The following is a 27,322-nucleotide window of genomic DNA, read 5'->3' on the forward strand; positions in this document are numbered from 1 at the left end:
AGCTGGGAGGAGGACAGCCTCACCAGTAGCCTGAGCAGGAGCTGGGAGAACTGAAGTTTTGTGCTTTTCGCACTGCAGGGAAGACCTCTTTGCATAAACTCTGCTCACAGGTGAGTTTCATTTTTATCTCTTCATTCTTAAAAGCAAGTTAATTTTCCATCATTGAGCCAGGTTATATTATACAAGGTTACAACCCCTGGAAAGGTGGAAGGACAGGATTTTTGGCTGTTTTTTGGCTAAAGCAAAACAATGAGGCAGTCTAAGGACTCAACCAAAATCCATGTCCAAAAAAAATTTACAACTTCATAATTAATTGCCTTGGCAAGTTCCCACTAATGGGGACTTCAATAAAAGTTCTTCTAAAAAAACTTTCTTGAGTTCCACTTAGGCACAAGGAGAGCTGATTGTTGAAGTTGTATTGATGAAAGAGATTTGCTAAGATAAACCAAGAAACTATTTCATGTTTGCAGCAGCGAACCAGAGCAATGGCCTGTAGATAGATTCCGCTAGTCATTTTCAGAAAACTTAGTAGGACCATATAAGCAGACTAGATAAAAGATATTTTGAATGACTAATAAGTGATTTAAATACCTCATTTTGCCTGAGAACACAAGGCAGAAGTTACGCCTAACAGGAAACTGCTAAACCACATACCTTGGTGTGTGGGTGCTCTGTGTACGCCTATATAGATTTGTCTTTGTATCTCACAAGTATGTCATTACTGTATTTTCCAAACAATAAGACACTCTTATTGCTGCAGTTCAGAATCTGACTTGGGACAATTCAGATGTGAAGGTTTGTTTAGTGAAATTAAATTTATTCAGTCAGAAATGAATCCATTCTATTATTTTTTTTAATAGGATTTAAACCCCTTTGTTCATTATCGTCGGTTGCCTGTGTTACAAGTACATTTTTCTGGTTCTTGACAGTCTTTGTAAAGAAACTAGAAAAGTAAATTGCAGAGCAAACAGCTTCCTGTGTGCATAGGGAGAGGAGCTGAGAAGTAGAGAATTTGGAAGAATATAGCGGCTATGTCCTGTCCTTTTCTGTTGGGAACGTACGCAGGTATTTATTAATACAAATTTAAGGAAACTTAACAGTGAGGCAAGGAAAAATAACTACACTTAGGCTCATAAGACATGACACTGTCATTTGTGAGCACTATGGGACTTTCTGAGCAGTATGTTAATCAGTTCCTTCCGTGACTTTTTCCACATTAGCACCCTGTGTTCACACTGGCTCCAGAAGAGTATGGTGTCTGACCACTTCTTCTTTCAAGTTTGCTTTAACCAAGAAGCCAGTAAGAGTGAGTCAATCCTGTGTATTTAACAGCCACTCTTTCATTCCTTCTCTGAGGAAACGAAATTTTTTACTGTCCTCATCCCTATCCTTCTTGCCTCCCCATCTTATTGTTAGTATGTTGTTCCCCCATATCATGCTGCTTCTACACATGCAATTGTAAAGTCTTCCTGTTATATGAGGGAAGAAGCAGAAGGTACTATTTGAGCTTATTATACACTTGCTGCTATACAGCTGTAATTTGGAAGATAACATAGAAGGAACATCCCCAAAGTTTTAGGAGTCTTCCAGGGTTTGGCGACTACACCATGATAAAATACTTGGTTTATAGAATGGAGTGGTATGTTGTTCTGCGATAGCGGGCCACAGCCGAGGAGGTGACAATGTCAGCATCACAGCATTGTGGTTTGAATATTACAGTTTCAAATGAAGAAAGCTGTGACAGTTCCAATATCTCATTAAAAAACCTCATGTCACTTGTCAACTTCAGTGAGATGTATTTATCTCACTTTGTGGCTGGTGAACAAAAATTGACTCCCTTTGTTCTGGGACCTGAGGAGTGTAAGCGGTCCTAGACAGTAGGAAAATAGAGGGGAGGGAGATGTGGAGAAAGGGGGGAGAAGGGAGGAAAATGAGTCCTCGTCAAACTAGGTGTACATAGGTGCCGTCATACTAGATGTCATTGAATAGGGTCAGCCGCAGGGATGGCTGGTTCCTGGGGTCAGACAGACTGTAAACTTCTCACCTGTGGCTGAGCACAGTTGCACAGGGCCAGGTGTACAAAGGTAGGAATATTAAAGTAAATCTTCCTCCCCTAACCAGCCCTGTGGATATTGTTACTCAGATTAACCAGCTGATGCTGTAACTGAAAGTTTTCTTGGCATCCCATTGAACAAGCACATGGAGAAGAATTTTTTTTTTTCCCCTGCCGGTTTTTCTAGACCTGACCTGAGGGTGCATTCATGTTGCCATGGGGTTCACTGCCACTGACTATTCTTGTTTTAGTGTGGTGATAACCAAAGAAAAAGTTATTTTGGACTCACAAGGACATTTACACAACTTGCTGATTATTTTTAAGTGAAGAACTGTGGGAAGAGAACTCCAGACATAGCAGCCTTGTGAGGCTCATTACCTTATAATTAGCTGAATGTCTCCTCTAAGAGGTTTGTTTTTCCTATAAAGCTTATTTTGAGTGGCTTTTAATGCTTGTTATTAATTATTCTGCCAGCTGAAGCATTTGCAGAGCTGCTGGCCCTTACAGCTAATGGCAATGGTTTTAAAAAGACAAAGAACAGCTTTAATGTTTAGAAGAAACTGGCTGATAATTTGAAGGAAAGGTATTAGTAATCAGCAGAAGCTAAGAACAACACTGCAGTTTATTCTCTGAGGGATGCATCCACTGTAATTCCTGTTTCTCCACTGGAAACCACACTTTGAAATCTGTTAATCTACTGGGTAGCAAAAGGAGAACTTTTTAGGCACTTCATCTGGAAGCTGTAGCTGATATGCCTGAAAAAGAAAAGACTAAATAATAGGTTTAAAACATTGTTAGAGGGAGTCTGAGAAATGAGCTCACCTAAAAGTGTACTCTGTTCCTCTCCATGGAGCCCTTGTGCCAGAAATTGTTTCTGTGGCAACAAATTTGTTTCCAGCTGGGTTGTCTTGGAGTTTGATCTGGGGCTGCTTAGGCTCAGATCTGTCATCACGCCAGGGGCAAATAGAAATGCAAACCCGATCTGGCCTACGGTGATGGAGAGGGAATTCTGCTGCTGTTACTGTCTCTCCACGAGAGATGTTGTCCTGACATTCTCCTCTCAAAAACTGCTACGGACAGCTATTGCTGTTAGGGTAAGCCTAGTTTCTCATTTCTGGACATCGTTGCTTTCTTCTACAAGCTTTCAAGCTTCCTTTCTCTCACATTGCTATGGGTCGACAGTAAAGACAGCTTTGAAGAGAGGTCAGATAGCTAACAGAGGAAAGGGAGTTCAAACCTGAACACATTACAGAAGCAAATGCAATCAAACTATCAAACTTAAGTCACTTTAATGACACCTGAATAAAATGCTAAAATGGGCAACTTCAGTAGGGAAGAATGGAAACATTATTACAGAGATGCTTTGGTTTGGCTTTCTTATAACTCAGTATTTTTGTAACAATTGGAATTTGATCATTTTATATTTGGAAACACTTTGTCTTTCATCCATTTTATGGTCCAGGTTTAAGGAGCGATCAGACATAGCTTTCAAAATAGTAACTGTCTTTTAATCTTGCAACAAGCTTAAACTAAAATTCCTTAACTTATTGTGTCAGGACATAATTATTTGGAATTTGAACTTGTGTCCAAATTTCAGAGATGGTCTTACACTTCCACCCCAGAGTAGGTCCTGGATTTCTGAACATCTCTCAACTTGGGAGTCCGTCTCCTGTGCCAGCTTTTCCATTTCCTGCCCAAGAGCTTGTGAGAGCTCCCCTGTAATGAGAATTTGATTCTCTCCTGTTTCTCTAGTCAGATGCGTGTTGGCAAGCAGAAATGGTTTACAGTAAGGTTGTCGCTTTTGCTGTGAGTTGCTTCTCTGATACTATTGAAGAAGGTTGGTTTTCTTTTTTTTTTTCATTTCTGAAGTCATGGTTCTTAAACTATTTTTTTCACTTTTTGTGTCGAACCTTTTATCCAGATTAATACCATTATTATGGGCATTTTATTTCTCCCAGTTTTCTTTGAAAGAAGAGTAGAGAAGGGTCAGTCAGTTTTCAGCCATATGGATAATTGAGTTTGTGCCCCCAGGCTGGATGCTGGGATTTGTCTCCCAGGAAAGAGATGGCAAACCTGCTGGGGCTCTGACACAGGGGAAGCAGGCAGTCACTGCTTATGCAGATACCACTGTCATCCAAAGGGTGGGATGGAAAAGTGCTGGGAAGAATATTTAGGCTCTTAGGCAGGATGCTGAAGTGCACGAATTCAGCAGCACTGTGCTGAGGAAGGCTTCTCACACCATATGCAAGGCCAGACAGAGGTATAGAGAGGCAGTTTCAAGGTATGACTAAGAAAACGGAGGAGGGAAGATGAATTCATGTACATCAGGAAATGAAGGCACTTGGGAGTAGGGAAAGGCCAGACTTTGTTTAAATCTTAATGAAAACAAGACACTAACAAAATCATGTGACTGGTAAAATACTTTTAAAACTGAAAATTAAAGGAATTAAGGAAATTAAAGTTCAGGAAATGAACATGTAAGCAAGCCTGCCGATACAGATGCCAGCACTTTGTTTAGAATTATTTATCATTTGGGGACTAGGTTGTTGGAGTCCTGTATCCTCAAATGAAAAAAAAACCAACCAAGAAAGGACCAAAGTTTTCAATAGTCATCTAGGGAGTGAGAACAACAAGGGAAAGAGCACAGAGGAAAACCTTCTGCAAGGCGTGCTGCTTCTACATAATCGTGAGAAGTCTGAGAAATAACACTGGAGAACACGCCTCACATGCGAATATTGACTTAGATCTACAGGAAACTTGGTAAATCTCCAAAAGGGAAATTGCAAAAAAGGAGGAAGCTTAGTATTAAAGGCAGCAAAAAGGAATAACTTAGAAGAGTTAAATCTCTGCAGACTAGATGGGGACTATTTGAAGACATGCACAAATGCGTGTGCATGCAAGCACACCCCCACCCACCCCCAATGCTGGATCCAAGGAAGAAATACAGAAATACGGAACTGGAGACAAAAAAGACTCAACTGAGTCTGAAAGGAAACGAGCACGGCTAAACAGTAATGCGTGAAAGGGCAGATGGTGTGCTAGACTAGAAAGAACTAGATCTAGAACAGAAACATGTCTGAAATGCAGAATGGGGATCAGTGTAAGCCAGAAACACATAGGACAAAGGCACAAAAGCATTATTCCAGTTTTAAATGGCAACAGCATGCATGCTTCAGTTGAACAGGCTCCTATCCTATGATTAACTTTGTCTCTTCGATTAAAATAAATCCAAACAGAAGAAAAAGAATGAAGTCAAAGAAAAATGAGGGAAGGGAAAAAAATCTCCAAATATTGTAAATAGCTTTTCACTTTACCATGTCTTAAAACTGTTGCTGCACAAAATTAATCATATAGTGAATCATATATGCAGAAAATAGCATTTTAAAAAGAGACGACTTTATAGAATATATCATTATTTGCTGATGCATGGAATAATGAAAGCATTAATGTTCTCCTTGAACAGGAGATGTGCTCAGTCTTTTTTAGACACAGCAGAGTTTCAACCACATTTCAGTTAGACCTAGCAAGCAAAATTTTTCTCTGAGATTGCCTTTACCATTTGTCAAACATTATTGGTCAAAGACCGATTATTGATGTCCCAAGCTACTGTTTGTCAGCAGCACTGCAAAATCAGTTCTATCCGCTGAACTATCAGTAGAGGAGGAGGAAAAATTGTACTGATGGATGTTTAGTTGCTTTCCAAACTGCTTTTGGTTAATGTCATAGCTCTGTTTGGGAGGGTATGATGTGCTGATACTTGGGTTTAATTATACCTTGCTCTGTCTGGAGGCGGTGGCATTATAAAAGGTGCAAGCAGAAAGATATTTTGGCCCAGCTTTGGTATCCAGCTTGTTAGTTTTTGAACAAAAGTTTTCCCTTGTAACCAGAGAGTGATGCTGGGGAGTCTTGGCACAGGGGACTGTCTTGCATGTTGTCGGCACCCCCTCCCCTGTCTGTGAAAGCATATGGGTACAGAGAGCAAGTTGCTCTCAATATATGCATTGACTGTATCTGTATAGTGCCATAAGCATCTGGGCAAAGGTACAGGCTTAATATCTGGCTGGCTGTGCTCAGCCTTGGTTTGTGACTGCTGACTGGTATGGGATGCCAGCAGTGTGCTATGGCCCATGTGCTATAAGTGGGTGGCCCATGCTTAGGCTGCTAAGAAATCTGTGGGGTGACTCCCACAAGGCTATGGCTCCCTTTGGGCAGTTGGTCTGTGATGCAGGGGCTGTATGGCAGTGCTGGGGGTAGAGGGGCATGCTGGCAAACCAAGGAAGCCAAAAATCATGGAAATTCAATAGAAATATGACCTAAACTTTAAGTCACTGATCTATATGTAAGACATCTGGCATTGTCTGATGGAGCACAGTGCTTGGTGTCAGAGCAGGCTGCAACATTGAATGAGGCAGTAATACACAGTTTGGGAAAATGAGTCAGAAGAGTGATTTTCCCCAACGATGTAGATGGTAAAATGAATCAGAACTCTTTTAGTTCAGAAGGGTAAAGTTCCTATTTCTCAATCACAGGCTACAACACTGTTGTTCCAGTCCTTGTTCCTTACTGGTAATATTGCATGTTGATCATGGTTTATATGGTTTCTAATCAGTAAGACCTGTGTAATCTTGGCTTTTCTTGCATTGTCGTTTTAAATGAGGATCAGCGCACAGATTCAGGATTATAAACAGTTCTGTTGTCTGTGATTGATCATTACTTACTTGCCTGCTGCTTGTGCCAATAGAAACAGCACAGTGCTTTGGCTTCTGCATCAAGGAGGCTTGTGAGGACAGGGAATTTGACTTGGCTGAGGTTTTAGTTGAGGGGAAAGGAAGACTTGGAGTTGTTCTCTGAGGAATACAGGGATTTAAGATTTCTGCAGAAATTGGTGTTGATGTGTTTTCCTCCTCCTGCTGTCTTGTACTCGGGCAAGTCATCCACAAAGTCTTGGAGAGATGTTCCATGTGGTAGGAACTAATCGCAACAGCTCAGCAGTGAAATACTTGGAGGGTCATGACATCCACCTGGCTGATCTTTAACAGCAGGAAGGAGGGGACAGATGAGGGTCATTTTTAAAAGCTTTGAGGCAGCTATAGCATGACTAATTCCTCTTATGTGATTCACCAATACCACTTGAATTGCTTGCCTGAAATTAGACACTGTATGAACTTATTACCATAAATAGGGATTTTTCCAAAGTGGTGTTTCTTTTTAGCACTTCCCTGTGCTCAGCCGGTTGTTCAAATCTTGCATTTGGTAAAAACATCCTAATCCTAGATAATGACTACGAAGTAGTCTGAGATACTGCATTGACTGTGCCTATTTTCCTACCTGCCTTCCTTACCCTTCGTGTCAAGTTGTCCTTCATATGTGCAGGCCTCATCTAAGAAGTCCAAAGTCATAAAAACCTGAAATGAAATGGTTCAGCAGCAGAACATGGGTTTTTTGGTACAGTTTTTGTGCATGTGAACTTAAATAGATTTCACTTTGCTACAGCTTTCAGTTCTAGGAAAAACCTTTCAAAATGAAAGCTATTTCATAAAAAATAATTGGAAAATTATGATTTGTTTCAAAACACAATTCCTTTGTGGAAATTATTTTACTTCATGTCAATTGTACAATACAGTTTGTTTCCATGCTATATTGCATGTCGCTAAGAGGGACGAGTTGTGCCAAGTTACCTGGCAAACAATAGTGGAGAACAGAATGGGAAGGCCCTGAGAGCTCCCCAGATATTTCTTTGCCTTCAAGGGACATCAGCTGAACCATTCTCAGGTTGTCTGCCAAACTTTAAGACCTTCTGTGATGACAGCTCTACTTCCACGTACCATCTACCCCAGTGCTCCATTTGCCTTTGTTAGTGGAAAGATTTTCATGGTGTTTAACCCAGCCTCTCTCATCTTTCCAACAATCTTTTACATGTTTGAAGGTTTTGCTGTGTTGGCCCTCAATCTGGTCTTCTTTAGACTAAACAAGCCCAACTGCCTCATTCTTTGGCTTTGCTAGACTTCTGACGTTTCCCCTGCATTTCTCCTAACCACACCCAGCAGATCCCAGAGGATCTGTGCACCTCTGTAGAGCCTTGCAGAGGTGCACAGGGCAGAGGTCTGGTACCTACAGGCTGCTGAGATGTCCCAATGTGAAATGAGTATGTGGGTGTTCTGTAAAATTGTGTGGTTGACTTCAGTTCAGTATGTGACCCCTGGAACACCCACATCCTTCCTGATGTTCTGCTGTAAAATAGGACATGCTTTATTACTGACTTCTCGTATCATACGGAAATACATAATATGTCGTATACAGCAGTTTGCACATCAGGTAAGAAAGAAGCTGGGTAGTCAGTGCTCTAATTAAAATGACAAATGTGAGCCTAGGATGATAACCTCTTGGATTATTCAGGGCTTTTTCTTCTGAAATATTGACATTTTCCAGGAATATAAGTTTTGCGTTTCAGCAAGTCCTCCCAGTGTAGCTTACAGGGTACTGTGTTACTATAAGTTACTGGTGTGTGGTACCTTAGCTCTTATGGCCATTCAGAAGTGCTCAGCTGCTTGCTTTCTGGGTGGCTTCCTGCTTAATCGAGAATTTGTTTGTTGGTTTGACGTACGAAGTGAGTTGAATATAGAACTATTAGATGTGCGATCCATACTGATTCAGCTGTTCCTTACAGAGCTTCATGATCTATGGGCCAAGGCACTTGTAAGATTAAACTCCATTACCATGTCATTACTGATGGGAAATGAGCATTGGAACTAGATTTAGAGGTCATTAAATTATTTTAATTAATTATGTGGCTAATAGACATGGGCTATTTTCATTGGCTTCTAGTTACATTCATTCATCAGCCCACGTAGCTCATGTTAGGCTGCACAGGTCAAATTTCTCAGTTTATGGTCATGTCAAATCTAGTGCTTTCAACAAGTGTTAAATTCACTATGAGGAAAAAAAAAGAATGATTCAAGTATTTTAACATGAACCTTCTACTCAGATCCACATGATCGGTTCCTAATGACAAATTTACAAGTTGAAGGCATGAAACTCTCAGCCACCCCACCACTGTGGGCCAGATGGCATCTGAAGTTTGAGTGATGAAATATTTAATGTAAAAAGCTTACTTCAGACTTTGGAGAAATTTGGTAAACAGAAATTAAGAGGTTGGGACAAATTCCCAGGATTTCAAAGTTTGAGCAAATGGAGTGATTTACCCAATGCTGTGAATAATTGCATGTCTGTGCTAGGGAAAACTGGACAGCAGTGACTAATTAGTCTTTTGTTTATGTGGGTTCTGAAAAAATGTTGCTGGCTTCCTTCTTTGACAATAGGTTTATAAATGGAGTTATACAATGACAAAAGTAAAGTAATTTTGTAAAGTAAAGTGATTGCATCCCTATGAGTAAGAAATGAAGCAAAAGGGGCAGGAAACCTGCATGGATGAGCAAGGAGCTTCTGGCAAACCTCAAACAGAAGAAGGAAGTTTACAATATGTGGAAAAGGGGCAGGCCACTTGGGGAGAATATGTGAACATTGCCAGAACATGCAGGGATGCAATAAGGAAGGCTAAGTCTGTTTGGTGAGGGATGTCAAGGACAACAAGAAGGGCTTCTTCAAGTATATCAGTAGGAAAAGGACGACTAGGAAAAATGTGGGCTGAATAAGGTGGGTGCCCTGGTGATGAAGGATACAGAGAAGGTGGAGTTACTGAATGCTGCCTTTGCTTCAGTCTTTACTGCCAAGGCCAGTCCTCAAGAATCCCAGACCCTGGAGGCAAGAGAGAAAATCTGGAGAAAAGACGACTTTCCCTTGGTTGAGGAGGATCAGGTTAGAGATAATTTACGTAAACCTGACACTCACAAATCCATAGGCCTCAATGGGATGCACCTCCAAGTGCTGAGGGAGCTGGCAGACGTTATTGCTAAGCCATTCTCCATCATCTTTGGGAGGCCATGGAAAAGAGGTGCTTGAGGACTGGGGGAAAGTTAACGGCATTCAAGTCTTTGAAAAGAGCAGGACCCAGGAAACTGCAGGCTGGTCAGCCCCACCTCCATCCCTGGAAAGGTGATGGAACAGCTCATCCTGGATGTCATCTCTAAGTATGTGGAGGAAAAGAGGGTTATCAGGAGTTGTCAACATGGATTCACCCAGGGGAAATCATGCCTGACCAACCTGGCAGCCTTCTATGATGGAATGGCTGGCTGGGTAGATGAGGGGAGAGCGGTGGATGTTGTCTACCTCCATTTTAGTAAGACATTTGACACTGTCTCCCATAAGATGCTCATAGGTAAGCTCAGAAAGTGTGGGTTAGATGAATGGACAGTGAGGTGGATTGACTGGTAGAGCTCAGAGGGTTGTGGTCAGTGGTGCAGAGCCCGGCTGGAGGCCTGTAGCTCGTGGCGTTCCCCAGAGGTCAGTGGTGGGTCCAGACCTGTTCAACTTATCCATCGGTGACCTGGATGAAGGGACTGAGGGTACCCTCAGCCAGTTTGCTGATGACACAAAACTGGGAGGAGTGGCTGATTCACCAGCAGGCTGTGCTGCCATTCAGTGAGACCTGGGCAGGCTGGAGAGCTGGGCAGAGAGGAACCCAATGAAGTTCAGGAAAGGCGAGTGCAGGGTCCTGCACCAAGGGAGGAACAACCCCACGCACCAGTACAGCCTGGGGGCTGGCCTGCTGGAAGGCAGCTCTGCAGAGAAGGACCTGGAAGTCCTAGCTTCTCCTGTCTTTCTGAGGTAGGGTGTGAAGTAAGTGCTGTTGCCTATCCCAGCCCAACTTCATCTTCTCCAGAAGTATGGCAAGATTCACTTGAGGTGAGTCTCCACGGCTGCGAGTCAGTCTGTAAATGCATGGATATTTATATTGATTGTCTGATGTCTTGTTCGGGTTAAAGCTAGGCTTAGTGTTGTATAATTATCCAACTACTCTTTTTTTACAAGACAGGTGTTTTGTCTCTTTTACCCCGGTCCACCATAATTTCTGAAACATCATCAACAATAGTTCACATACTGCTTTAGCTCATTCCCTCAGAGCGCACATAGACTTTCAAAATATCTATTAGCCTTTGCTTATCTATTTTTTCTGTGCTCCCATCCTACTGTTAAAAACAATTCTGTTAGATGCTGGGTCACAGTTTTGGTTCTAAAAATTGGAATATAAAATATCAGCAAGTATTTCAGCTATGTTTAGATCTCTGTGCCTCATATGTTCTCTCCCTTTACTTTTCTTGTGTGTTAATAGAAACATTCTTCATTGCCTCTTATAGCTCTACTTGTGACCCTTTTAGAATCACAGAATCATAGACTGGCTTGGGTTGGAAGGGACTTTTAACAGTCCAAACCCCCTACAACGAGCAGGGACATCTTCAACTAGATCAGGTTGCTCAGAGCCCCACCCAACCTTATCCTGAACGTTTTCAGGGATGGGGCAGCTACCACCTCTTTAGGTAACCTGTGCCAGTGTTTCACCACCCTCATCACAAAAAAAATCTGCCTTATAGCTAGGCTGAATCTAGCCTCTTCAGTTTAAAACCATTGCCCCTTGTCCTGTTGCTGCAGGCCCTATTCAAAAGTCTGTTCCCATCTTTCTTATAAGCCCCCTTCAAGTACTGAAAGGCCTCAGTAAGGTCTCCCTGGAGCCTTTTCTCCAGGCTGAACAATCCCGGCTCTCTCAGCCTTTCCTCATAAGAGAGGTGTTCCATCCCTCTGATCATTATTGTGGCCCTCCTCTGCACCTGCTCCAATAGGTCTGTGTTTTACATCATAATTGTTCCTTCCAATTGAATCCAGACATCATTGGGCCATTTCCTCATACTCAGCCGTGTACCCCAGTTTCCACTTTCTTCTACATTTTTTCCCCAAACTTACTCTAAGGGTATTAGCTGGTTTCTGACCATTTTCTATTGTTGGACCAATCCCTAGTCTCTTCTGCTGGTCATTGCTTCCCAGCATCTTTACATGACCTTATTTTTTCAGGCTTTGTGAACCAGGATCAAACCAAGCTGACAAACCCTCAAGCGTTGTGGGAAGCTTAGTGTGTGAATTTAGGGGCTGGTGTTTGTGTAGGTAATGATCTGAACCAAATCCTAAACTGAAACAACCTCTGGTTTCTGGTTCCAAGACATGCAGCACAGTTGAAGTCCTGCTATGATAACCAAGTGACTCAGGCCTGTCTGCGGTGTGTGACAGGTGCAGGGACAGATTAAACAGCAAGAGAGCTACTGTCACATAAAGATACACGACTACATTATGCTCCCTGTTCACAGACGTGGGTACTTTGCGAATGAGACAAGCTGTGTGCACAACTTTTGCAAATTCCTACAAAGTAGTCCTTTGGTGCAGTCCCATTTGTCTCTGCTAAAAATACGTAGGTCTAATTCCAGGCAGATTTCTGATGAGGAAAATTGTAGCAATGTTCACTGAAACTGGAAAAAATCCACCCAGACTCCATGCTAGTACTTGGTCCGAGCTGAAGAGGCTGTTGTAAGTGGCTCTGAGCTATTTCCTGTGCTGTGCCAGCAGGCAGCACTTAATGTCTGAGCTGCTCTGTGGTTCGGTGCGTTGGGGAGTCATGATTTTGTTCAATAGTTAAGGCACAAAGAAACTGGGAAGAAAAGAACCTGTTGTTAAACTGCTCGGCAAGCAATGAAAGTTGGCTTGTTTAAATCAAGAAAAAGTGAGGCTTGTGAAGCCTCCTTGGCTTTATTTTTAGTCCAGGAACAAGAGAATTGTTTGGAGCTGATGTAGATGGCAAGACTCTTCTAATTTGTTTCCCAGACTTCAGTTTAGATGTGTATCATCTAAAAGATGCGGGCATATACGAGAGAGAAATATTGCCTGGAAGTGTCTGCAGACTTTGTGATACTGAAGGTGTTACATAAACTATGCTCTAAAAAATCACAGCTGCATGATTTCCACATTAAAGCTGTCTAAAAGGAATGCCTGTGTGTACCCGTTCATAACTTTCAGCTTTACAATTATCTGCACCCCAGATGTTTTTCATACAGCAGCTTTTTCATTTTTCTCCTCTTCCTACCCAGACAAGGTCAGTAAGGAACGGGGGGAGCTATTCTTCTTTTCTCTCCTATACCCTCCATCAACTTTCCTTTAGTTTCCACTTTTCCAGATGGCTTGTAAAGTATTGTGCATTATGTTTTTAATAATAAGGTGGGCTCTTCTGCACCCATGTGTTTAACACTGCTATCGCAGTACTTTGATACCAGGTTTCTTGGAAAATCATACAGTTTCACTCCCTGGCTGGCACAGAGCCATTTTTACTATACTTAGTGAGATGGGAAAGAGGAACTGCCTTTATGTTTTCCATTTGGCTATTGAGCCTCTTCCTAGCCAGGCACAAGGGGTCAGAGGGCACTGAGGTGCCCCAGAGCCCATGTGCTGAGGAGGCTGAAACAAGGGGAGGATTTCCTGGCTCGCTGCTGCTGCTGACCAGAAGAGCAGTACAACACATCTATTGTACAAGCAAGAATCTGGACCTTTTGTTTTTCATCCCCATCTTTGAAACCAGGGAGGGTTTGTTAGCACAAGGCAAAGAGATTCATAACAGCCAGCCTTCTCTTCCTGCCCCCTGTCCAGCACTTCCTCCAGGAGCAGGAAATGTTGCTGTAATAATAAGTGTATATTATATTAGCATAATGTCATATCAATAAGACTTTTGCTGTTGCCTCCACTTTCTGCATTCTGGCAAGACTTCTAAGCTAAACAGAAATGAGTTTTACAATCATGTTCTCTGTTATGTAAACATAATTTAATAAAAACATTTTGAGTCCTTAAAGGAAAAGAAACATTTTCAAAAAAACTGCAGCTGTAGGGTACATCTCCTTTTTCTCATACCACGATGCATACTGACTGGTATGTAACTGGCTGGGTAACACTGAATGGAACTCAGCGCTGTTGAAATATGCTAGACATATAAAGACAGTGACTTTTCAAAATTGTCAGCAGCTTTTGAATTACTATTTGGCTTCATCAGCAAAAGCTGGACACCGCCTGGACACTTTTAGCTGGTAGATCAGACAATACATCTCAGATTTTTAGGCATTTTAGATGAGAACTAGGTGTGCCAATCATTCTGTGCAGGCTAACTCTTACATGTAAAAGTCACCAAATTAGCATACAGAAATGAAATGGTATCAAATACAAACTCAAATACAATTGTACTTGTCCTGGAGCTCTGGATTGGAAAAGGTAGGTGATGTAAGTAGGTTATCAAATCTGCCTTGGCAAAGATTCTGTGTGCTGTCCTTGTGGGTGTGGAGCCAGGTCTCCTGTAGGCAGAAGAGTTGCACGATGGTTATAAAGCCATTAAGAAACTGGTTAGTGTTACAGGAGAGCTAATGGCTCCTAAGTAACAGTCCTTTGGGAAATTTATACATAACTTTAGTGATTAATTTCTGCTGTATGTGTCTGCACTGCTAACATTATCATGCTTATTCTGTGGGAAGGTTATGGCAGCCTCTTGAAGCAAAATTCAAACTGAACCAGTTTGGTGACTCGCTCCTTTAAGGAGCATTTCTCCTGCTCTGCTTGATTTATCCATTATAACTACTGTGCCACCCACAGTGGAGAGAATGAGTCTATTAACCCCCAAAGGAGCTGTGTGAGAGTGAGAGGAGCTTGCACTCTGCTAGGGTTGACCAGTCTTTTGCACAAGATCGCTGGACATTGAAGTTAGAAGTTTTGAGAGAGATGAGCTTACGTTGGCCTGTTGTTTCATGATTGAAGGTGTGTGAAATCCCCAAGAATACTTCCACCAGAACTCGGGCTGATGTTCTGTCTTTTGGTAAGAAAAAAGCAAACGAATGAAAAACATGTTCTAATTCCTAAATAATTACGTGTGCCCTTGAGTTTGTTGTGATTTTTGTGGGACTGTGCTACACTGTTTGAGGCTAAACACTGAAAGTCTTTGCAGGTTTGGTCAGTTATTTCAGCCAGGCAATTATTTTCTGACCTAAAGCAAGTGGTTTTCTTTTCAGTTTCTGCAGGAGCAAAGGCCATCAGTATTAAAACAAAACAAAAAAAAATATTTGGCAGTAATATCCTCAAATGCTGCAGCTTACAGTAATTTTACTGTCGTTTTCATAAGGATTGCCTTGGAAAAAATTCTATATTCCTAGACAGGACAGAAGATGACAAGAATACGAGTTAGGATACTAAACAGGAAAAAGCAACAAGGCATTATGTTTGTCCCCGAACAGTGTTGTCTCCTTTTGAGTCCATATTAACTGAAGCTGTAGGAAGAGCACACAAACTGTTAACTTTACAGAAGTATATGCTACAACCATGTATTTTCTTGGAAGAGACTGAAAGAAATATAGTCTCACTGTTCTGCATCATCAGGTAAAACATACATCCCCTTCAGAGTGGGCACAGTCTGCCCCACTGTTTTCCAATTTGAAAATTTTTTTCCAACTGAGCATTTGTGTCAGTGTGAATATATCACTTGAGGTCATAAAATGCTGAATGTAATACTTCGTTTACTCTAGGGTTTAATCACTGTGGGCTGCCTTAAGGCTGAATGCTTGTCCTAGTTGAACTGAGTGCTAACCCATTGTCAGCAGTGATGTTTGTGTCTTAAATAGTAATAGTATAGTATAGGAATGATTTGTATGGATATGTGCATTGATTAAGGAAGATTCTTCAGGTAAAAACAATCACATTCATATTCAATGAAAATGAAAAGGAAAGATACAAATGTGTATGTAGTAACAGTAAATGAGTGTTTTTGAGAGTCAATGGCAAATAAGGAATCCGTAATAACATATCCTGCAGGACTGAGACCATGGGGTACACTGTACCAGACTTTTACAGTGTCCTTCTGACAGAAGGACAGCTTACTTTTGGGGCTGTGTTTACAAGTAAATGTAAGAGAGACTTCTAAAAATTCCATTATTTTTTTATCCTGATGGGCTGAACAGCATATTCCATGGTATCTTGTATCTAAAGGGAAATCTAAGAAATGGAAATTCAAAATAAATTTTTTTGTGCACCCTGCATCCTGTAAGGAAGTTTGAGGGGACTTCTGGTTTGCCAGAGGCATTTTTTCCATCATGGAAAAACCATATTACTGTATTACTGGTTTTGTGTCTCACCTGCAAAGCAGAGAGAATATTTCTTCACCTTTTAGATACTTTAGATAATCTAAAATGACAAATGTTTGTAATTTGCTTTGGGATTCTTGGACAGAAAATTTTCTGGTACTTTTCTGCTAAGTACTAGGACTTATATGAATCATGATTTCCCAGCAAGGCTTTACCTTCTATCAAAGACTGTAAGAAATTTAAGGCTAGGAAAAAGCAGCTTACTGAAAATGGTACTATATATTTGACAATCGTATCCCTTCTGAAGATTTTCATGTGTTTTACCTTCAGGTTGTTAACATCCTGCAGCAAGCAAGTCATCACTTCAGCCTAAAGGTTTGTGGAAGAGATGAGCGATACATGAAACAGAATAAAATTAAATTTTACGTCTGTTCATTCAGGATCCTGATGAGTGATACACGGGGAGAGGTAGAAGATGGTGAATTTCACAGAGAATGCAACTGAGAAATGCACTATTAATCATGATATTCACCAGACATTATCCCCTGTGGTATACGTATTTGTATTTGTATTAGGCTTGCCAGCTAACTGCCTGTCACTGTACTACGGGTATTTACAGATTAAGGCTAAAAATGAATTGGGTGTCTATCTTTGCAATTTGACCGTAGCAGACCTGCTCTATCTATTTTCTTTGCCATTTTGGCTTCAGTATGTTTTACAGCATGACAATTGGACCTACGATGAGCTGCTGTGCAAGATTTGTGGCATCATCCTGTATGAGAATATCTATATCAGTGTGGGCTTCCTCTGCTGCATCTCCATTGACCGCTACCTTGCAGTAGTGCACCCTTTTCGCTTTCAACGGTTTCGGACAATGAAGGCTGCAGCGATAGTAAGCATCATTATCTGGACCAAGGAAATAATGACCTGCTGCTTTGTCTTTACGCATGGGGATATCAGTATGGACGCTGACAGCCATGTGGTGTGCTTCGAGCACTACCCCATCAAAGAATGGGAGCACAATGTCAATTACTACCGGTTCTCTGCTGGCTTCCTTTTCCCCTTCTTTCTGCTGGCCTTCTCTTACTGTGGGATTTTACGGGTTGTCCACAAGAGTCCCGGTACTCAAAAGAAGAAGAAAATCCAAATTAAACGACTGGTTTCAAGCACCGTTTTCATTTTTTTAGTTTGCTTTGGACCATACCACATCCTTCTTGTGGTTCGCAGCTTGTTGGAGAACAACTGCTCATTTGCTGAGAAAATATTTAATATTTACCATTTTTCTCTCCTGTTGACTACTTTTAACTGTGTTGCTGATCCAGTATTGTACTGTTTTTCCAGTGAAAGCACTTACCAGAACTTTGCCAAGATGCGAGACTCTTGTTTAACATGTTTAGGGTGTCTGAAGACTGAGACAAAGGAATGTTATCCACTGAATGCTCCAGAAACTCCCAACAAGCCACAGCATGAGCAACCACCAGGATTATTACAAATATCACATGATGGTACTGGAATGAAGGACTCCTCTGCAACTAACGTGGGCAGTTTATAACATTCATCAAAAAAGATATTAATCTAAAATCTGCAGCTATGGCTTTGTTTGTGTATCCATCTGATTTATCCATGTATTACAACGGTGTTACCTCCTAAAGTCTTATTAGCAACGCAGTACAGTGAGGTCATTTCTGGAGGTGTTTGGGCCTTGCCAATAGCGAGGAAAGCACATACTGAATCAGTTCAGTTACAATCACATGTCCATTGTCATTGTCGCACCACTCAAAACCTGTTGTCTTGATGCCTGCGTTGACTGGAATAAGCTAGTACTCATGGGGTGTGGGTCTGTTGAATTTGTCTTTAACTGCTTTCTGTTTGCCCCTGTAGCATCTAGAGAAATTAATTGTCTGCAAGCTGTCATCATCTGTTGAAAAGGTTGGAGACAGAACACATTAATGTCCCCATATGTACTTTTTTTAAAAGAAAAAACCCTGCATTTCTGTAACTCTCTGAAATAACTTCCCCTTCAGCTAGTTTTGAGGCTGGCAGAGACCATGCCAGAACCAGCCTCCTAAAACAACCAATTCCATTCACAAGGAACTCGGCATCTGCTGAGACCTTTTGTCTGTTGACTGCTGAGTCTGAGACCGCTGAACCTCAGCGCAAGGTTGCTATTGACTTCCAGAGGTATGAGAACTCTTGGCTCCGATGGGGATAAGTAGTTTGGTCTGTTGACTTGGAAAAGAAACAGGAGGTTGGTAGTATGTGAGGCACTTTGAACCCATGTGCTTCTCTGAGTCACTGTGTTCAAAGACAAATTTAGTTACGTCTAAATTCTACTACACCTTCCTAAGGATTTGATTGTGTCCTTCACAATCTGTGTGTCTTGTGCAGAACACACCATGTAGGCAATTAATTAACAACACATTTGTCAGGGAAGCTGTTAAATGGATTCTGATCAAAGTCTCTTTTCTCCCACAGATACTATTGCTTAAGGTTTGGTCATTGTTCAGGAAATACACTATCAGAAATATGATGTATGAATGTTCTGTTTCCTGGTTTAGGCAGAAACAAAAGACAGGAATAAGCGGAGTTAATAGCAGTTAAAGATGCAGTCGTGCTCTACAGAATTGTTTCTACCACCATTTCCTCTCTAGTTTCGTCCCATCCCCCGCCCCCCCCCCCCCCGTATTATACTCATGAATCCTGTATGATGATTCTCTGTATGATGATTCTTTGTGATCTGCTCCTCACACCTTCTTGTATCTGTAACCATTACACCATGAATGTTGCCTTGTCCTTTCACTTCTCTGGTTTGAAACCTTTCTTGAGGCACCTCTCTCCCTGCAACCTGGAGCTGATAACTTCCAGCAGTATAATCAGTTTAGTTTCTTGCCCGCCCCAAACGTCAAAAGATTCTCTAGACAGATAGTCTACTCCTGGTATCTGAAGTATGTCACGGTAATACAGCCTTGCTTGTCGTCGGTTTCTGAAAGGATTATATTCTAACAGTTTTCTGGAAACCACCTTGAGAGTGCAATATTAGAAATAATTTAGGGATGTGTTTAATAAAGGATGTTTTTATTATTTTCTTCATATATTTGTTCACTCTTTGTTTGAAATAACTATCTTATGAGTTTAGCCCACAGTTTCTATTTGTGAGACTACAAATCTTCTCCTGTCTCTTTCAGAAAGGGTTCATGTCCCTACTCCCAGGAGGGGATTAGGTTTGCATAGGTTAACATTTGGTTTGTTTAATTATTTTACATTTCTTTATCCTTAGACCAGTCGCCAAGCTGGATTAATTACCTTATATATGCATTTTTTTTCTTGTGATCATTAGTGCTGTTTAGCTTTACTTTCTCCTAATCTTTGTTCTGATCTCCTGTATCGACGGGGTTGTAAGGCCGGGACTCGCCACTGCCGTAATGCCGTGCTTCTATTTTGTTAAGCACCGAGCCAACTGCTTGGACTCCAATGACCTGGCAGGCGGTTAAGACACACACATGGTTTGTTCTAGGATGAAATATTTGTTTTCCTGTTTATGCTTTACTTCTTTACAGTTACCCACGTTGTTTAAATTAGACAGCTGGAATGCAGAGCATGCCATATTACATCAAATTGTCATCTGAGGGATTAAGGCTTATTTGAATTTGTACTTTGATGTGGCCAGCTTTTGGTCAGCTGCTGCAGTTTCAAATCAGATGGAAACTTGTGTAATGAAGTCCAGCATTCTGCTACAGTTCTCAATGTTTAACCTGCTAGCCCACAAGAGAAGGGGGAGAATTTTTTCTTCTTTTTTTTTTTTTCTTCCTTCTCTTTTTTTCCCCTGAAGTCAATATTTTATCAATTCTTTCTATAGTGTAACTGTTAGGCTTAGGCTGCAGAACTGTAACCAATGTGGGAAGAAGGTAACTCTCCCTCAGAGCTTTGCTTTCCATCTCAGCCAGAAACTAGTCAACCAAGGGTCCTACTGTGGTTGCTAGAGACATGCTACACATTGTTATTGGATTAAATACAGTGCTTGGGACTGCACATGAGAAGGGATCTTAAAAACACATTAGAGAAAAAGACAAATAAATTATTACGTTCTATATTTCTTATTGAAATCTGAGTGTTAAAACTTGTATTTTCAGAAAAAAAGAGCAAAAGCTTACTAAATGAAGGGTTTTTTGACAAATGTTAGTGTTTGGAAAGAATAACATACATTGCACCTGTCAGTGTAATATGTCAGTAAGCTACTAAGCACTTAGCACACAGAGAAGGAAATCAGCTGCCTCTTTTCCCAAACAGACTTTTTAAAATTATGCCCATTTCATTTTGTGGGTTCTGTGCAGCAGTGAACATATGCCATCCTGCAGGCTTACTGGCTTTGGCAAAAAGCTCAAGCATTCATAGGAAATATTTTGCTTAATAGTTATAGTTTGGAGAGTTGGGAGACCTCTAAAGGAGCTATTTTCTAATTATGAAAGTTCAAAGATAGTTCTACCGCAACATCGTTCAAGAAGGTTTTAAATAAAATGAATCTAAAAAAATGTCTGATCTATAAAATATACATTGGGAGCCTTGGCGAATCTGAGTGTCTAGCAGCCTGTCTGGCATTAAGATTTCTTTCTCTCATGTGTTCAACTGTTTTAAGTCTTTAAAGGCTGTGTGTCCTCAAGGACTTCAGAAGATTGATGTTCAAAATACACCAGTGTTTGTGGTAAGAACTGATTTTTCTCGTTCTCCAAAAGTTATGTGCTTGTCTTACATAAAAGAAGGAACCTTCCTGGTAAAATTCACCTGCCAGGAAGAAAAGTAGATATAAGGTGTGGAAGTCCACGGTGCTTTGGAAAAAGCAGTGGCTAAACACAACTGCCATTCTCATCCTGTTAAAGCACAGTGGTTTGATGCTCGCTTTTTGTATCATTATAATCATTTTAGCTAAAGCATCAGTGCCTGAGAGGTGCATAGATACCCTGTCCTCTCTGCTGCAAGGGCTGACAACTAGCAGAAGTTCAGCCCTGACATTTCTCTAGAGTTAAAGTAAAAATCACAGCTTTAAATGACAAAAGTCAGGCACAATTCACAACTATTTGTCATGTACTGGTTCAGCGTTAGTAGGCTTTTAAGATACAATTTAATTTTGCTTCATTTAGTCTTTTCAGGAGCTGAATTTCTATAACTGGAATTAATCCAAATGTTCATTTCCATAGTTTTATTTCATACTGAACGCAAGTATTTTTTAATTTCCAGGAATGCTTTCATTTTTAAGTATTAATTTTTAACCACTATTTATGTATTTAATTCATTTATTCTCAACGGGATACCCTTAAATGTATACCACCTTTCTGTAATACCCAGAAAGGGACAAAAGATACACATGGTAAACTAGTAGTCCGAAGGAGGCAAATGGTATACCCTACCTTTTACGTGGGAAGTTTGCAGTGCTGCCCTTATTTTCATTATCTCAGTTACAGCTCTCCCCTTATCTCCTCACACTTCCACAAAGTACCCACCACCACCACAAGACGACCATGTTAGAGGGGCTACAGGAAGCGTGCAAGGGAGCTGTGTCTAACAGCTTTCCCTACTCTAACGCTGGGGTTTTTTGCTCTGAACCTCCCCACTCCACTGCAGCTGTTTTCCCCACCACAAGGTATTTTTAAATCCAAGTTGCTACAAGAGTTACTTCCTGTTGCAGTTATAAGGTTAGTAAAATTGGAACAGCAGTGCAATATTTCATTTTATAGTGACAAGCTTTCTTTGTAAAAGACGGATCACCTCTTAGTATATAATACCATTTAATATCCATTCTCCATTATATAATTACAGAAAAGAAAGGTAGCCCAAAAAATCATCACAATGACATCATATCCCCTTCTTGCTTCACAGAGATGTAACACTGAAAGGTTGTGGGCAGCCCAGACACCAGAGATGAAAAGTCATCTTTTTCTGATTTTTTTATACCTTGTGAGAGGCTAGGGAACAAGGAACTAACATGGGGGCAACTCTCGATACAGAAATCATCAGGGGCAGTCACTGCTGCGCTTCTTGAAGCAGCTTTTCAATCATAAGCGAATGGGTGTTGTAGAAGGGCAGCCCATCCACTTCCATTTCTAGACTGGCAGTTTTTCCACTGCGGACCCCATGCTGCACAAGTGCTTTCAGAAGCTTTTCTTCCTTAAAACCAACATAAAAAGAGAATATAATTAAGATTCCGAATCAGACAAGAGCATTCATCAAGATCTTTCTTCTAATTCTAGGGGAGACTGACCACATCCTCCATATTTATTCTGACAGCCGTTTGCTAACAACTTTTTCCCTTGTCCCAAAGAATGTGTGTAGCATCTGGAGCTTAGGGAGCATCAAAAGGCTTACATTCTTGACTTCTATTTAATTGTTGAATGATCTTGTTCTCCACACTCCCTCAAACAGCACAACAACATCAATTTAGTAACACAAATCCTTTTTTTTGCCTGGTTTCAAGTTCCTATATTGCATAAATCAGAATCAGAGCAACCTCCTCCCAAAGTATCTCAAAAACCACTACCTATCACTTCCCCAGTGTACCAGCTGGCTGCAGATGCATTTTTAAAGAAAAAGAACAGAAGGGTAAGAGGATACATCAGGAAAAAAGGTTACAGGGAGTAGGTACATTGGCAATCACTTTCCTTTCCTGCAGCTTCTGTGATCTGTGTGCCTTTTGCTCTCTGTCCACTTTTTTCTATTGATTTTACGAGAATTTGGGTTGCTTAGGAATGGGGGAATAATCCTGAAATTGTGCTTCCTTGGGATTCTCTGAAATAGTGCATACTTTTGTTTAGAACTGCAACTCAATTTCATGTTTATAACAGTTATTTTCTTGCTTAACAGTAATATAAGCAGATAACAAAGCATATTCCAAATTGAGCTGTTAAAAGTACACAAAGGGAACAGAATCCTTGGTTTTGAGTACTACCAAAACAGCCCTGCCAGCATCCTTGACAAACACTTCTGTACGTTTAATTACTTCTTGTTTGATATTCCCATCCAATAACCTCTAGCAAAGTCCTTTATCTCCTGGACACAAATTGACAATGAAAAAATTATGATGTTAAACTCTCTAATATTGTCTTATTAAGTGTTCCGGTTTTTCCTAGGAAGACTCCTCAACCATAAAGATTACAATAGCTTTAGATCTGAATTTTGACACAATATAGTTGTATTTTAAATAATACAGTATATGGTCAAAATATAAGAATTTCTGAAAGAATTAAAGCATACTTTGCATGGTCTATTACCAGATAATTTAGTATAATTTAGTAACCTGTTTTCTGAATGCACTTTATCATTTGCACTTTATTATTTGTCCTGTATTTTCTCTTAATGCATCCTGGTTCTTAGCTGCAACAAAGTTACATGAGGCACCAGTGTTCTATTAAAGAAAAATTATGCATAGTTACATGGTGTCAGTCTTGACATCATGTAACAACACTGCAATGATACAGCTATTTAAGGAAATTATCTGGATACATCGGTAGCTTTAGAAGTGCTACTTTTTAATTTATAAAGCTATAAATATCCATCAGCTTATCTCACATGAACGATCAAATATGTGAATGCAAATATAATCAACTGATCTTTCTGCATGAGAGAGCTTTTTCTTAGCATCTATATGCAAATTGGCAAATTAGATCTCTTGTGTCACGGAAGAGACACTTGAATTGGATACGCAAAACATCATTTCTAATTTGAATTCTTCTCCCACATGCTCACATGTTAGAGCACTCTGATCTGCTTACGTGGGAAAAAGGCTTGCTTGCTTCATACTGCTTAGCTATGCCTGATAAACTGCATCCTCTCATCGAATGCTGTTCTTTCCATTTGAAGGAACAATGTAGAGCGTGCTTCCTTAGCTGTAAAGTGCTGCAGTTTGCTCAGAGTTCTCTCTTTAGCAAATCATTATGTTGGGAGTGGGGTAACCAGAAAAATAACCCAATTAATAGAAAAAGAACTTGTTAATTTGCACTTTGTTAATGGGAAAAACTCCCTTAGACAAAGCTTATACAGAACACTAAAACAAACATCATATTTGAATATATTTCTCATTTACAACGTAATTAACATTCTTATAGGTCACAACTTCAAAATCAGCACCATACAGTTCATTTCTTAACATTAATAAAGAGTTCAGTAAAATAATGACTGCCTGATATATTAACCTGGATGTGAGATGCAAGGAAATGCAGAGCTGACTCTGGGATGTTTAGCATTAGCTATGTTTGGATATGTATGAATTAATATATTTCCCTAGAGTCACTTCAGTGTAAAAGTACCATGAACATCTGAAAAATCAAACCAATGTTGTATTAAACAACACAATTATGATTCAGTTCCACAAATGAAAGGTAAGTGAAGATTGTTTAGATCCAATTGTTTCTTGTTCATCAAGTTCTCAACAAGGAATAAATGCAATGCAGTGTCTTTTATTAAATAAAATATATGTAAAGACTAATCCATGCACTTAGAACTATCTCAGCATTCTGTTCAGTGGGAATGTTCAGCTCCACAGTTCTGGGCTTTATTGCGTGCAATCCTGACACTGCTTGAACACAAGGCTGCAGAGAAATAACCTTTGTGTTTCAGGGGAGTTCTTCATCCAGTAATGATCACCTATAGTTTTCGCGGAAGGAATGCCATTTTTGGAAGAAAGACAAAACACATTACAAGAAAGCTGTTCGGTGCTTAGGCACTCCTTCAACTGTCTTCTTTCCAGTTACAAACAGAGAATATGAACACTGACATGGGTATGTGTGGTGGTGCTCTTTAACTTACGAGAGTAATTATTATAGCATTAAAAGAAGTTGGATTGGGCAGAAAGTAGCCATATAAATATAAGTGGTCTGAGGGTTTTTTATATTAATGGAGTGTGTGAACACTAATGTGTTCAATCATCTGCATTGTTTACTGTTGTGTGATTTATAATTAACGATACCATATTCTCTTGTCAGGCATTTTGTAATTTCCTGTCCTCCACAAAACTGTTTCCATTAATTTATCTCAATAGATTTTAGTTTTGCACTTTCAATAGCCCATTATTGAATCATTCTCAATATTCCCAGCTGTATAGCTTAGTAAAAACCAAGAAGGATTTCCTGTACACAGTGTCACATTTAATTACAGTAGCTCGTTACCAGGAATTTTGATCATAGTAGTTTTAAGGATACATTAATTTAAAGGGCAAAACCACTGAAAGATGAAAAGTAATTTATTTTAGGAAAAGATTGTGCTGAAAGGTGCCATGTGCTTTGTTAAGTCAAAGGATAGGTGGCTATACAGCTATGCTAAACATAGGGATCAGTGTCAGTTTTGTGACCTTTAAATGAAAAATCAAAATAGCAAGAATTTTCAAAAAATGTTACCTATTCTAAAATACTTAAGAGGTGTTTTGCTGGCATGTCATGCAGAACGTACTCTCATCAGCATAAATTCTCCACTGTTGTGAGCAATATCTATGGTAGACATTTTGCTTAGCATTCTTGCAGGTCATAAACTTACTGGTTTTGCCCAGGTGTCTATAGAGGTACTCTACCAGTAAGACTGAAGTTTGAAGTTCCTAAGTTATTACAAGTATGGTGGAACAACCTTGCCTGATTGTTGAGTATATATATATATGTATATTAAAAAAACCCACCCAACAAAAAACAAACCCTGCCAAGTTAAAAATAGAGCCATGTGCTCAGCAGGATGAACACAGATCACAGTCATTTCTCACCCCTCTCGGTTATTTTACTTTTCTCAGTCTGAAACCTTTGTATTCCCAGAATATCACATTGTTCAGAGTTGCATTAATCAAAACAGATTTAAAAATATTCACCTGCAAGTCTTGAGTTTAGAAACATTCAAAACTAATTACAGAAAGTTTCTAACATAACTAGAAAAGGTGGAAAGATCAGAAGGTGCAAATATCAGAAATATGGAGTGGCTTCTGTATTAGAACTCTATGACTTTTGATTTTGGAAGAGGGACATCTAAAGAAGGCTACAACAGAGGTTTATAAAATCATGAACAATACGAAGGAAGTGAACAGGTAATTTTAATCACTGTATTGCAGTGCAAGGATTTCTTGCACTGCCCATAAAATTGTAGTGCTGTCTTGTGCTTGAAGTCACAGCACACGTACACATGCATTTTTGAGGATTTTTACATTCAATCAGCCTTGAAGCCTTTGTGGAATATTCTAAATACAGTGTGGTTGCTCATTCACCAGTGACTTGCAAAAGTCACCAAAAGACCAGGTGAAAGTAAGCTATCGAACTGGACTAGGCAGGATTTAGCAGCTGGTAGCAAATCCTATCTGCATGTCACAAGCAAGTCACAACTCCTTGGTCCTACAGAAATTACCTTGGTAACAGAAGGAAGTGCTGATAGCCAGACCGTCTTCTGTGATAACTGCGGAAATCCAATGGCTTTCCTCAGATAGCGGTCATGTATTTCACAAGTGCTGAGAATATATAGAGCACAGGCGATGGCATAGCCTCCCCAGTTAGAGACCCCTGCAAAAGAATGGCACCAGGAAAAAAATGGAAAAACCCCAATATCTATTGCAAAGATACCTAACCTGCATAGGTCGGTAGGCACATAAAACTGAGTCTCATGTAGCGTGGTGAAACGGAACATGAATATATATTAAATATTGACACGAATTTGGAACATTTATTTCAGAAATACACAATTGCTTAACATACTGAAATGTTTTCTAGTATTATGTATTCTAGTATTTCTAGTACAGATTGAATTTCTCTAAGTTTCCATCTAGTTTAGTTTGTGGTTTGTCTTTCCAACAAAGCAAAAACTCAAATGGGCATGGTCTGTAGCACGGTTCCCCTTGGCTTAGTGTGATGTCCATGAACTGTCAGGAGCCATGTTACAGCCTGGTGTCTTTTGTTTCTAACCACACAGAGGTAGAAGATTTTGATAAAGTATCCTAAACCAGGCAAATTTTTACTGGTGTCAGATTTTATAATGGAACGCTGTACCATTGCAGAGAATCCCTTTTTGGTCACAAAATGAGGCCTGATTAAAGAGTTCAGCTATTTTGTAAGATACGAAGCTATGGTGAAGCTAATTGTCTGTGTCTTGATGATGTGTCCTTGGTGTAAGTGTCATAAACAAAAGGACATTCTAACACAGTTAAGATCCATAATTTTTCTGTATGCTGTTATCAAATCAGTGCACACAGTCTTGTTAGACAGCTTCTTTGTCA

General features: G+C 40.1%; 2 protein-coding genes across 13 annotated transcripts in view; one reads left to right on the top strand and one right to left on the bottom strand.

Annotated features, from left to right (window-relative positions):
* GPR68 (G protein-coupled receptor 68) lies at window positions 1-19,188 on the top strand. Of its 2 annotated transcripts, XM_037394942.1 has the most exons (3): window positions 1-110; window positions 1,221-1,306; window positions 16,429-19,188. In XM_037394942.1, the coding sequence occupies exon 3, from the start codon at window positions 16,574-16,576 to the stop codon at window positions 17,648-17,650; it is 1,077 nt and encodes a 358-aa protein (XP_037250839.1). In that variant the 5' UTR covers window positions 1-110; window positions 1,221-1,306; window positions 16,429-16,573; the 3' UTR covers window positions 17,651-19,188. The 2 variants fall into 2 exon arrangements, with proteins under 2 accessions (XP_037250839.1, XP_037250840.1); XM_037394943.1 differs by lacking the exon at window positions 1,221-1,306.
* A 2,671-nt stretch (window positions 19,189-21,859) lies between these two features.
* Window positions 21,860-27,322, bottom strand: part of DGLUCY (D-glutamate cyclase) — a 47,709-nt gene continuing 42,246 nt past the window's right edge. For all 11 annotated transcript variants that reach the window (XM_037394940.1, XM_037394937.1, XM_037394936.1 and 8 more), the window contains 2 exons: window positions 26,461-26,612; window positions 21,860-22,257 (listed from right to left, as the gene is read on the bottom strand). In XM_037394940.1, coding sequence (XP_037250837.1) covers window positions 22,114-22,257; window positions 26,461-26,612 — 296 coding nt within the window. In that variant the 3' untranslated portion in view covers window positions 21,860-22,113. The remainder of the gene's footprint in view (window positions 22,258-26,460; window positions 26,613-27,322) is intronic.

The sequence above is a fragment of the Falco rusticolus genome, chromosome 7, assembly GCF_015220075.1.
Source record: "Falco rusticolus isolate bFalRus1 chromosome 7, bFalRus1.pri, whole genome shotgun sequence".
In the NCBI taxonomy this organism is placed as follows: Eukaryota; Metazoa; Chordata; class Aves; order Falconiformes; family Falconidae; genus Falco; species Falco rusticolus.

Coding starts and splice junctions, on each gene's coding strand:
- GPR68 (XM_037394942.1), top strand. CDS start 16,574: ATGGTGAATTTCACAGAGAATGCAACTGAGAAATGCACTATTAATCAT.